Source organism: Anomalospiza imberbis, chromosome 5 (assembly GCF_031753505.1).
Source record: "Anomalospiza imberbis isolate Cuckoo-Finch-1a 21T00152 chromosome 5, ASM3175350v1, whole genome shotgun sequence".
Lineage (NCBI taxonomy): Eukaryota > Metazoa > Chordata > Aves > Passeriformes > Viduidae > Anomalospiza > Anomalospiza imberbis.
Window position 1 is genome coordinate 32286693 of NC_089685.1, and position 12080 is coordinate 32298772.

The 12080-nt window shown below is 38.0% G+C and overlaps 1 protein-coding gene across 1 annotated transcript; it reads left to right on the forward strand.

Moving 5' to 3' along the window:
- The first annotated feature begins 220 nt into the window (after positions 1-220).
- On the forward strand, positions 221-11542 carry RXYLT1 (ribitol xylosyltransferase 1). Its single transcript, XM_068190101.1, has 6 exons — positions 221-467; positions 847-1026; positions 1996-2098; positions 7391-7705; positions 9368-9538; positions 10586-11542. The coding sequence occupies exons 1-6, from the start codon at positions 326-328 to the stop codon at positions 11001-11003; spliced, it is 1329 nt and encodes a 442-aa protein (XP_068046202.1). The 5' UTR covers positions 221-325; the 3' UTR covers positions 11004-11542.
- Positions 11543-12080: the final 538 nt, after the last annotated feature.

The window sequence follows — 12080 nt, forward strand, 5'->3', positions numbered from 1 at the left end:
GGCTTTACAAAAGCTGTAGCACCTAGCCTTAAGAAGGACTCGTGGATGGTCTTCCTTTCTCTCTATGGAACGTCTGGTCTATCCAAGCTTTCCATCATAATAAAATTCCCATAACCTGACTGTGCCGTTCATCTGACATTTACGACCTGTCATCGCACAACTGCGCCGGCAGCGCCAGGGTGGCTGCGGCCAGGGGCAGGTCATGGCACCGGCGGCCCCGAGCCTCCTCGGCGACCCGGGACCCAGCCCAGGCCGGCGGGCGGAGTCCGCTCACGCCGCCGCCTCCCGGCGCCGCCCGCCGGGCCTTCCGCCCGCGCCGGGCGGGATGCGGGGCGCTCGCAGGCGGCTCTGCTCCGCCCTGATCGTCGCGTACGGCCTCTTCTCCCTCTACGCGGCCTACAGCGTGTTCCTGCGCCCGCGCCGCCCGGCCGCCCCTCGCTCGCACCGGGACCGCCGCGGCCCGCGAGGTGAGCGCGGCGGGGCCGCTCCGAGCCGCCCTGCCCGGCCTGTCCGCGGCCGGCGGCGCAGCGGCCGCGGGTTTGGTGCGGGGCCGGCCCGCCGGGCGGGGCCCGGTGGCGCCTTTGCCGGGAGCGGGGCCGGCGCCTCACCGCTCCCCGCTGGGCCTGCGCTGGCTGCGGCCGGTTCCGCTGGGCCTCGGGCGGCCGCACGGCCCGGCGCGGGAGGAGGAGGAGGCGGCGGCGGTGGTTGTGGTGGCGGCTGTGGTGTGCCCGGCCCAGGGCTGTCAGGTGCTGCGTGAAATTACGAATTAATCATTTTTCCTAAAGTTGTGAATTACATCTTCTTTTTTTTATTATTTTTTTTTTTTAATGTAAATCACGCGTTTAGGTTTCACAGCTCATGTTGCCTTGGGAAATGAAGAGTGGAATCCGTGGGATGTGGATGAGAAAAACGAGCTGGCTGCTTCTCAGCAGAGATATGAAGCTAATCTCAAAATGATAAAATATGCAAGGTCTCACCTAGAACAGACCAGTCTTAGAGTACAGATTTGGGGCAAAGCAGCAATTGGTAAGCAGATGTAGTCAATGTCTATTGGTTATTTAACCTTTCTGGTACAGCACTTTTCTGTGTTTCCTGATGACTGAAATTTATGTGTATGATTCAATAGTACATCTAACTGAACATGAGGAGTATTAGGGAAATGCTAGCTGTTGTTCAAATTCATAACAATATAAAAGTAGTTGAACTCCCTTTGTATCAATTCCTTTCAAGGCTGTTTTTCTGCATCTGTCAAGGAAAATGTCTCAAGTGACAAAGAAACACAGTTACTTTTTTAATCTGGTCTAGTTTACAGTATGACACAAGTAGGGGCCTCTTACTTGCTAAGCAGATCATTTTTGTCACATTTACACTTTGTGAAATAAAGCATCACACAGTGAGAAATAAAGCATTTTCTGTATTGTAGTGTACTGTAGTACTACTGACACTGATGAACTTGGAAATTCTTTTGTGGAAGATACTGAGTTTCCTCTCTACACAAACTGTGAGCCAAGGTCTTCTCAACCTCTTTAACTACTGCTGAAGACATATCACTGTTCTTAGTTTAGCTTTTTTGTAAATGCCAGGCTTACAGTCGAACTTTCATGTAGCATTGTAGAGCACATAGGTATATTGCCTGGTATAATACCATCATAAAAATTGGTGCATTTCACAAAATCTTAAGGGAAGTATGCTTGTCCTTAAAATGCCAATTAATTTTTCTCATTTTTAGTGGTATGTGTGCTGGAAAGAGTTGCTAACAGAAGCAGTTATATCTTCATCTGCTGATATTTTGTCAGCCAAAGAACCTTTTTAAATGCCAATGTGGGAAAAATTAATCTTAACTAATTCTAAGTCATATTATGCAAGAAGCTCTGACATTCCTTTCCAACTTATTATATTACGTTACTTTTTCATTTTCCAGAAATAATTTTTGAGGCGCGTAGAGTAGGCAAGATCTGTTCATTCAAATTCTCCATCATGTCTTCATTTATGTAGGTCTTTACCTCTGGCAACATATTTTTGGAGGGCCCCTTGAGCCAGCTGATGTGATTGCACAGTGGAGGGAAGGAAGCCAAAATGCAGGAAAAACATATTTCAGGTATTGTTCATGATGTTGATTTCAATTTGTAAATTTTTTTCAATTTTACAATTTTTTCAATTTTTTTCTTGAATCCAAAGTGTAAACTTTAACAAATAATGCATTGGAAAGGTAAACTTTCTGGAAAGGTAAACATTATTTTGCCTATCTCAAAGTTGCGGTTATTTTAATACAGTTGCAAGTACTTTAATTTTGTAATGTTTTGATATCTATGGAATATGCACACAGCTGCTCATTCAAAATTATCATTTATACATGGAAACCCGTACTTGATAAATCTAACCAGTTCTAGCTCAAACATGTCACTGTTAAAAAATAGAAAACTAGGGAGCAATTTAATCTGGTTTATGATGGTTTGTGTAATTTTAAAAAAATACTGAAAACCTTACCAATGTTGAGAGAAAGAGCAGCCAATAGACCTCAGTGGCAGGGTCAGGATACAACTCCAAGAACAGTGTGAAGAGCTGGGGCTTGGGGGCTCATAGGTGATGAAATCAAGCATGCATATGTGAGGCAGGAGACGTTTCCTGCTGTGCGGTTTCTGCTGTATTCAGGGGAAAGGGACTTGGCTCATTTGTTCGTAAATAGAAATGTGTCAAAACCATACTTTGTTTATTACAAAGGCTGTCTGTGAGACCTAGCTTCTGGTTAGCTACTTGATTTGCAAACCAAAATTTTGTATGGAAAGGAAGATTACGCTTAAAGCACTCTTGGCTTTAACAGTGGTGTTTGATCTGTGATCACATAAGTTTTAAGGCTGTTGTCAAATATTTTATATTATTCAGTGAATGATACAGAGCTTTTCTCTGAGTCCCTATTTAATACCATTTTAATGCTTTCTGTGAAGATACAGTGAAAGCTGAAGGATTTTTTGTCTATTTGGCCAATTAGCCAGTGTGCAGAAGTAGGCCTCCTGCAACATTTAGTCACTTGTACCAGGACCCACCGTTAAAAAAGTTTTCTTTTAATACATAAATTACACAGTTAAGTGAGTTTAACTTCTGAAACGTGTTGCTTCAGAAGGCTATTTTTTCCTTGCACAAGATGTGGTTCTAGCTGAAATATTTGAAGGTAGTGTTTGAAATACACATGTGATTGTGAATTGAAAGGAGGTTTTAAGTGATCACAAAACTTTTTAAAATAATTTTGAATGGTTTATCAAAGTATCTAACAGTAAACATGGTACAGGCCACAGAGTCTTTTCAGAAGGAATAAATGAATTTATATACTCTTTAACCGAAAAAACTATATTCCTTGTCTGCAAATAAAAGATGATCTGACAAGTTTAGAGAATCAACTATGAATGATGCTACTGCATCTTGGTAGTCTCCTTGACAGAGCAATAGAGCTTTCAACTCACAAATACAGAGAAAGGATACAGTCCTTTCTTTGAATATTGGACCAGTGCCTACAGTGTAGTTTTAGTGGCAAAAGACTTTGTTGTTTCCAGAGTTAAAATCTTAGAAGATATAGAAATCCATGATACTGTAGCTTGATAGGTTATCTTCCTGGTATTGACCTGAAAATTTCTTCAAGCTCTTGCTTTCCACATTTATAACATGAAAATAATTTGCTGTAGTTAATGAGTCTGTCACTTGACTGGTTATGGTTATTCTCTTTCTAGTGTGCCTGTTTCAGATGATTAATAACCTCACATGTTTCCTTAGGGTATGCATCTCTCAAAAGAAGATTCCTATACTTGCATTTAAATATCTTCTTGTTATGCCTAGATGAACCAGGAATAATCGAGTCCCTATTTTAATTTCAACTTGGATGCTAGATCCTATCAAAATGCAAAGCTTAAGTTTAGTACCAACATAACAAAGGTTAACTTTTGACAGGCTAGTAGAAACTTGTTGTGCAAAGTATAGAAAATATGCAATATAACTGTTATTTTAACAGCTAGGCTTCTGAAACAGCTACTTTTTACTCTATTTGGAAATACTAGTTTATGTTGTAGAGAAGAATTATGTGATTTTGTCTTCTCACTGGTTATAAGATTTTCTAGAATTGTTTGCTGCCTGGCTGAGGTAAATTATCTTTTGATTACTAGATGAGGCTAGAGGGAACTAGCTGAGGTGACATATTTGGAGAATATGTGCTGCTGCTGCAGTTTTCTGTGGTAAGTCTGATTGTTAAAAAATAGATGTCTGGTGAATGTTTTTAAAGAATACCAAATCTAAAGACACAAAAATGCCAAAATAACACTTGAACACAGTTGCATGAATAAGCCCATTCTGTGTATTTATGATGGAGAATATACATCTCTACACAATATAGATTTTGATGAGTACATGTTTTCATCAACGAAGTTGTCTAAAAAATACATGAAATATCAGCTTCTCCATAAAATGTAGTGGTGTTTATTTTAAAATTGGAGTGGAGAAGGAACTTCATAGCTGTGGATTTTAGTACCATCTCGGCACATTCATACAAAAAGCAAGAGAGCAGGATTTAACACTTTCTTTGGCTTGAAGCAGTTCACACCCTTCTCTCCTGTCGTCTAGGAAGATGTTGTAGAGCAGAGTGCCAAACTTCTTACCTATTATTTGGCAAGAGCTTTCCTAAATTTCTATTCCCCCCAAGTCACACTCTCTCTATTTTATAAACATTCAGTGCTGCCTTGCCTCAGTCAACTAGGAGAGGTTTCTATCTATCAGAGGATTCCACCTGGGATAGCTTCTGGCAATTTAGTTTTAATAAAATGCTGTAGTGAAGCTTTTTGAAAATCCAAAACCACTGTCCACTGGATCCTCTTTATCTGTATTCTTATTGACACGCTCATAGATCTTCATCAGCTTAGTTAAACCGGGTTAACTCATTCACAGCAGTGCTTATGATCAATGATCTTACCTATTGATAAGATTCAGTGATCTTACTGTTTATTACAGACTCTTCCAGAGAGGGAATTAATACTGACTGTTCTGCAGAGTCCTCTCGAATTATCTTTGTAGATGGGAGTCTGCAAAAGATGGTGAATTACTTACCTCGTGTCTCTTCATAATGACAGCTGCACACCTCTGCTAGCAGTTCTTCAATTCTGGTTGTGTTCCTTCAGAACTCTCAAGTGAATGCCATCCAGGTTCAAATCCTCTATTTGATATAATACTTACAGTGTTCAAACTTTTATTTCTTGCTGAAGCAGGAATAGAAGTGGCCATCTCCCTTACTTTTCTGTTAAGCCATATGGGGTTGGGGAGTCTCTGTTGTTTACTTTTTGGATTGAAGCACACAGCATGCCTAGGATTCTTATACAGTGTTTTTGAACAGTCTGCAAACTCCTTGAAAACTTCTTGTGGTTTGGACTGCTTCTTTCTAAGTTTTTTTCTTGATTTTCTCATTTTTATATAATTCCTTTATTGCATATGGAATATGTCTATGCTGGATGTATTTATTATGATCCCTCTTGCAGCAAGTGTTAAATTTAATCCTTGCTGTTACAGAATGGCTGTCTTAACACCTTCAGAATGGGCACTGTAAGACCCAGTCTAAAATAGCATCTTTTTGTATGACTGTCTACCACTAGTAAGGAAAAACTAGGACTTTGTAGAAAGCAAGCCACATTTTTAGTCCAAAAAATGTAATCTTCCCATATTATCTTAGATCTAGCCTTCATGTGAGTAGTTAGTACTGTTAGGACTATTCCCTTAATTTAGCAGCTTCTGTAGTGTCTCTTCTATTTCCCAATCCCAATTGTGTTCTGATTGGGAGTTAATAGCACAACCCTAGCACGGTGTTATAATTATTGAAGTATGGGATTTACGAAACTTGCACTGTGTTACTTTTTTTGCCCCACTGTAATTTTATGCTGTTCAACTACATATATTCCTACACACAGGTCATTGCTTCCTAACCTGCACATCTTGTTATTGCTGTAAAGCTGTTACCCTCGAAGTGCTGTGTCATAGGAAAACCCTTTTTCTCCAAGTCTCTTTGCAAGGTGATCACTGGACCATGTACATATTTAGTCTCTATTTGAGGCATTCCAAAGCTCAAGTTATTCTCTCATAGGAATCACAATAATTCTGTTCTCATTGGCTGTTAAACTTTGGATTTAAGGCTTGATCTGACTTAACATTTAATGTATTAGAAGTCTTGATTCCAAGTCATGAGTCTTATTCATCTTGGCTCTGAAATAATCACTTCCACTAAGCCAGCAGCATGTCAGCTTAACTCAGGTTTCAAATACACTTGTCTAAGGTCAGTGTGCGTCAGAAAATGTCACTGGAGTAGTTTTTACAGTTTCTGTTGTGAGAGCTTTTTTCCTCAGTAAGTATATTTGAACTGAAACTAGCTGCCAGTCTCAGCACTTCATGAGTTAAAACTCATGCTCACTCTAAATTAAGTTTTGCTGGTAGCTGAAAAACCAGTAATACAGCAGACCTAGAAAAATATCACTTAACAGACTCTTAGAAAAAAAATACTGTTTTCCCCTCTCCACTTTTTCCCAGGCTGTGTAACTGCTACTTCTTTGCATTGAATCAATAATCTGTTAGCACACCAGGTAACTGAAGAGCAGGAGCTGGCAAATACTGGTTTGTATCATTGCAGTTCATAAATGGCTTTTGTCACATACTTGCAAATGATTAAAGATACAATTATTTTGCTACATGGCTGAAATTCTTCTGTTAAATGCATTGTGCAATATCTAGAAATGCCATTTTGTAACTAAAGTGTTTGTGCTTACTACCTTGTATCAGAGCCTCAAATTTCACCTGGGTCATACAGCCAACCTAAGTTTACATTTAGATAGATGTTTTTTGTTATCAATTCTACTCAGAAGAAACTTAAGCAAAATACTGAGAAAAGTAGTATGCAAAACTAGCTAACTGTCACTCTTAATTATACCAGATTTTGTATAGTCTTCAGGTTTTTTGGAGGGCCTCCCTCTTGTTCTAATACAGCATTCTTTGGTTATTACTGCAATTAAAATGTTTAATCTTTAGTGAACATCAAGGTGTACCCTTTTTTGAAAGGGGGTTGATTGACACACATTTTGAGGTTTAAGTATGATACTAGTTCTAATTTATTGACAAAATACCTTATTTAAGTCAATCACCTTTTTCCTGAATAAAAATGAAAGCAGCTTTACTCCTGTGCTAAGCAATAGATATTAATGACAGAAGTGGTTGTAGTTGTACAGGTAATTTCGCAGTATATTGCATTTACTTTATTGAAGAAAAAATCATCTCTGGAGTGCATATTGTGTAGTAAGAATAGCTAGAGGATTGAGGATAATAATTTGTCTTACCAAGTCTTACTTTGTTTGGTGTTGTGTTTTGGTTTTCTCAGCTTCCTCACTGGCCCATCTGTAGTTCCCGGCTACTTCTCGGTGGAAGCGGAGCATGTGGTGCTGGTGCTGAACGGGAGGGAGCCGTCGAAGATCGCCTACGCCACACAGTGGCTGCACTACGCACAGACACTGATGGAGACCCGCAAAATCCAGCACGTGGCAGTGGTGCTGCTTGGGAATGAGCAGTGCAACAATGCGTGGATTCAGCCATACCTGAAACGAAACGGGGGATTTGTAAATCTGCTCTTTGTTACATATGACTATGCGTTCGTAAATGAAGAAGATATTTTCCAGTGGCCTTTAGGAGTAGCTACGTAAGTGCTATAGACAGAAGTTGTAATTGATTAATTAACTGTTGTCCATGAGGTGTGGAAAATATGACTGAGTGTTCCTGCTTATGCCCAAAACAATTTTAATAAGTAAATTGCAGAACATGATCCTATCATTCATTCTAAATTGTGTTCATTCTAAATCAGGCATTGGAGTCTTTGAAAGTTGCATTTAGCAATAAAAATGATAACAGGAAAAGAGGGCTAGTGTTTAGGAAACTTTAGGGAAAATGAACCTGTGTCTCCTGAGGTTTTCTATTTATTCTTTCTTCAGTAGGTTTGCTCTTGAGATTTATCATAACTGCTGATGTAATACGTACCAGTGATATGGAGATTCAAAAGATACTTATGTAATAAAGTTGCAGGTATTATTTGTTCATAAAAGGAAAGAGTACTTTTTAAAACCTCCGTTATGGCTCAAAAGACTTCCTATTTGGAGTTTTTATACTCCAGTATCACAGTAGTGTAAATGGCTTAACTGCTTGTTTAAAAAAAAAATTTGTTATACTTAAGTGCTCTATTTACGTGGAGTAAATAAAGGTTTTGTTCAGCTAGATGAATTTTTACTTCTTATTAACAGAGTTGATAGTAGTTTAGCTACTTACCAGGGTAGTAGAAGCTGAAAGGAATATAGGATTATTTTCATACATTGTGTTGAATTTGAATTCAATATCCTGTATTGATCCAGTTTGCTCAACAAGCTGGAAAACTGTATAGAGCTTTTTATATACAGCTTGAATTTGTTCACAGTGTCTCTGACATATGCTAAATTTGGATTATGGTATGAAGATTTGGATTGATGGTATGAAAGAATTGATGGTATTTGAAGTTCCTAAGTAGAAATGCAGAGATTAAGGTGACAGTTAAGAGAAAGCAACAACACTTAGAACTATAAACTAGGATGCAAAGCTGGGTGGAGGAAGATAAATTTGGTATCAAAATGGGGTTTCCAGCCCTTGCATACAGCAGCTGTACAAACGGGTTAGAGGCATGAAAATTTGCTGGATTTTCCAAGTAAAGAGGGAAAATGAAGATGTGGAATGATGGAAAAATATTTGTCATGAAGGGACAAATGCTTATTAGAAACTAAGTGACTTAACATTCATCATGCAGTAGAAGAATGAGGAAAAAAACTGCTCCATCAAATAATGTACAAGAAGCTGTTCAGTAGCCAAAAGATTAGATTATTGAGTTCACTCAGATCAAAGTGAGATTTTGCTTTGAGAGGTTACCAGTGGTATTTTCAGTAGAGGAGCATATCTAGAGTATCCAGGTTGGTGAGACTTATGTGCCATAGTTACTGTTAAACTGGCCATTTCAGTCAAAACTTGTGGTTGCATCAAGAACAGCTTCTTTGGAAAAGGATGTTAGTCAAGGACATTCTGTAATATGCACGTTTAATATTTCTCATGTTGAAAGAAGATGTAAGTATTCTGGAAACACTGTGAATGGACTGATGGGATCAGAGGGAATAAAGATATACTTTTAGGACAGGATGTGAATTGATTTAATTGTGGGTCTGTCTATATAGATGCAGATTGGCAACAAGTAGGTGGTTTTAGTCTTAAAATAGGATGCACTGAAAATGAAATACCACAAAATGTTTTCCTTTGATATGGTTGTCTAATTTACACGTTGTTTTTACAGCTACAGAAATTTTCCAGTTGTGGAACCCAGCTGGTCAATGCTACATGATCCAAGATCATATCTATGTAATTTCTTAGGAACAGTTTATAAGAATTCTTCTAGAGAAACCTTAATCGAAATTCTGAAACAGGATGGGCTTGACAAACTTTGCTGGATTGCAGCCAGAGAACAGTAAGACTTTAATTTACTTCATGAAAAAATTCAGAGTTTTTTGCCTGATTCATTATTACCAGTCTTTTCTTGAGTGTTAAAAAATAATACAAATAAAAGTAATTGGTCATAAAGTCAGGGAATAGTGCAGAGACTCTTTGTTTAGGTCGTCATAACATAACAGCATTTCTGTTACATTTTACATAAGGCATATTTTTAAATCTAGTATAGAAAAGTCTCCTCTATATATAAGCATCAAAGACCATCTGTTTTTTTCTTAAAAATATTTGATTGTGAGAAGAAACACTTGTCTTGTATTTTGTGGAGTTCAATGTCTTTAGCAGACAAAAGAAGACAGCCATATTTTGTTGTGTTCCATGGGAGTGGATTTAATCTGTACAGCACAGACTAACAAGTTGTTTTTTGACTAACAAGAGTAGGGTTCTGATTGTATTTCTTAACTTTGAAAAGCAACACCTATAAAATCTTGGATAGCAGGCACAGTGGTGCTTAGGTAGACCTTAGGTGCCCTGATGAAGAGTTTCAGGAGATGGATTGTGTCTGTGACATAAACTCCTATCTCCCAGATGTCTTGAGGCACTTCAAGTAGTTGAATTCAGGTTAAACCAATTGCTCTGCGTCCTAGCTTTTGAAGGGCAAGCCTCTTTTGAGGCCAAAAAAGTCATTAAAAAGTCCGTCGAGTGTCTCCCTTTTTGTCTGTTTCTAAACTCTGCTGTGAAGTAAATTGACATATGCATCATCCAAGTCATGCAGAAGATTTGGAGTGGCATTTCAATTTGTTTCTTGCACTTTTAAGTATTAATAATTTCCAAAAAGGGACGCATATTACAATCTATTTTTAACAGTGACATTTTCAATAAATTTTTAGAAGACTTTTAAGAGCAGTAAGACTAAAAGTAGAAGTCAATTGACTGTGTGTATAATATAAAATTTTTACACTGATAGCATTTTCAGTTTTATAAATAATATAAATTAAAGCATATCTCTATTTTTTCATTGCAGTGCCTATGAAGAAAATATTAATTTTCACCCTTTTTACTTTCCTAGGTGGCAGCCTCAAGAAACAAATGAAAGTTTCAAGAACTATCAAGATGCCTTGCTGCAGAGTGATTTGACATTGTGCCCAGTGGGAATAAATACAGAATGTTACAGAATTTATGAAGCTTGTTCGTATGGATCTCTGCCCGTTATAGAAGATGTAATGACACCGGGTGATTGCGGAAATTCATCAGTCTACCACAGTGCTCCATTGCAGTTATTAAAAACCATGGGAGCTCCATTTATCTTTATTAAAAACTGGAAGGAGCTTCCTGCTATTCTAGAAAAAGAAAAAAAAATGAGCTTACAAGAAAAGATTCAAAGGAGAAAAAAGCTTTTAGAATGGTATCGAAACTTCAAAGCATGGATGAGACAAAAATTCATTAATACTTTGGAAAATTCATTTTTGCCCAGTGATAAAGGATAAATTGTCCCTTTTGAAAATCTAGAATAGATGACAGCTTAATTTCCATTAACCTGAGGCAGCTTTTACTTAAAAGTAACCTCACAGGACAAATGCATTCCTTTTAAAATCAGTGGAATTGCTCTAAGCTTGGCCAAGAGCTAAATTTTACCCTTCATTTTTAATGATTTTCAGACAGGTTGTTGATGTAATAGGTACAAGGATGACAACAATTTCGTTACTATTTTCACAATTTTTATGTTGCTGTGTGACCTAGTAAAAAATTTTAAGGATAATATATTTGAGCATGTGAATTTGGTAAAATCCAACATAAGAAAATCAGTTATGTTTGAAGAAAAGAGAATGGAGGCTGTATGGTACAGGGTAATTTATTAGGGAAACTAAAAAAGAAAAGTATTATGACAAAATTGCCAGGTTTAGCATATTCTGGCAAGTGCTTGTTTTGAAAATGTGAACTGTTTAATTGGTTGACATTTCATTTCCAACAAAGTGACCGTAAAGCTAAAGACCGTGGAATAAAACTGTGTATTTCAAGGTAAAAATAGACAACTCTTTCTTAATAATATTTGATAGCAATATATTTCATCTTTAGCTTCAGATATCAAAATTACTTTATTTCATTGGTTTTTAGTCTTGGGCCATACCTTTCTGCATTTCTGCTCTTTCATTACCTGTAGTTACAGCTGCACGTTCAGAACACGAGGCCTTAGAAAGGAACCTGCTTGTAGCTTGTCAGATTCCTCAAAATCTGCTGAAACTCATCAATGCCAAAAGATGGCAGAAGTGTAATACTGCATGTTTATGGCACTATGTGTGCCATAAACAATTTCAATGCTATTTTGTTAAATGTAGCCAAAGGGATCTGTTCCTATTCTTGTGTGTGTGCAGTTCCCTCCAGTATGTTCTGCTGAGCAGTAGGACTGCACACATAAAGGGGTGTGGTAGCCACTTCTGTCTGACTACAGCATGACTTATGGGGTCATTCTCATACAGGAATTCAAAGGCTGTACAGCTAAGTAGTACTCGTTTGTGTACTGATACTGTCTAGTTCTGGAGCATATGTCACATAAGAGCACTTCT

Coding starts and splice junctions, on each gene's coding strand:
- RXYLT1 (XM_068190101.1), top strand. CDS start 326: ATGCGGGGCGCTCGCAGGCGGCTCTGCTCCGCCCTGATCGTCGCGTAC. Junction 468..846: donor GGACCGCCGCGGCCCGCGAG/GTGAGCGCGGCG, acceptor TCACGCGTTTAG/GTTTCACAGCTCATGTTGCC. Junction 9,539..10,585: donor TGGATTGCAGCCAGAGAACA/GTAAGACTTTAA, acceptor TTACTTTCCTAG/GTGGCAGCCTCAAGAAACAA.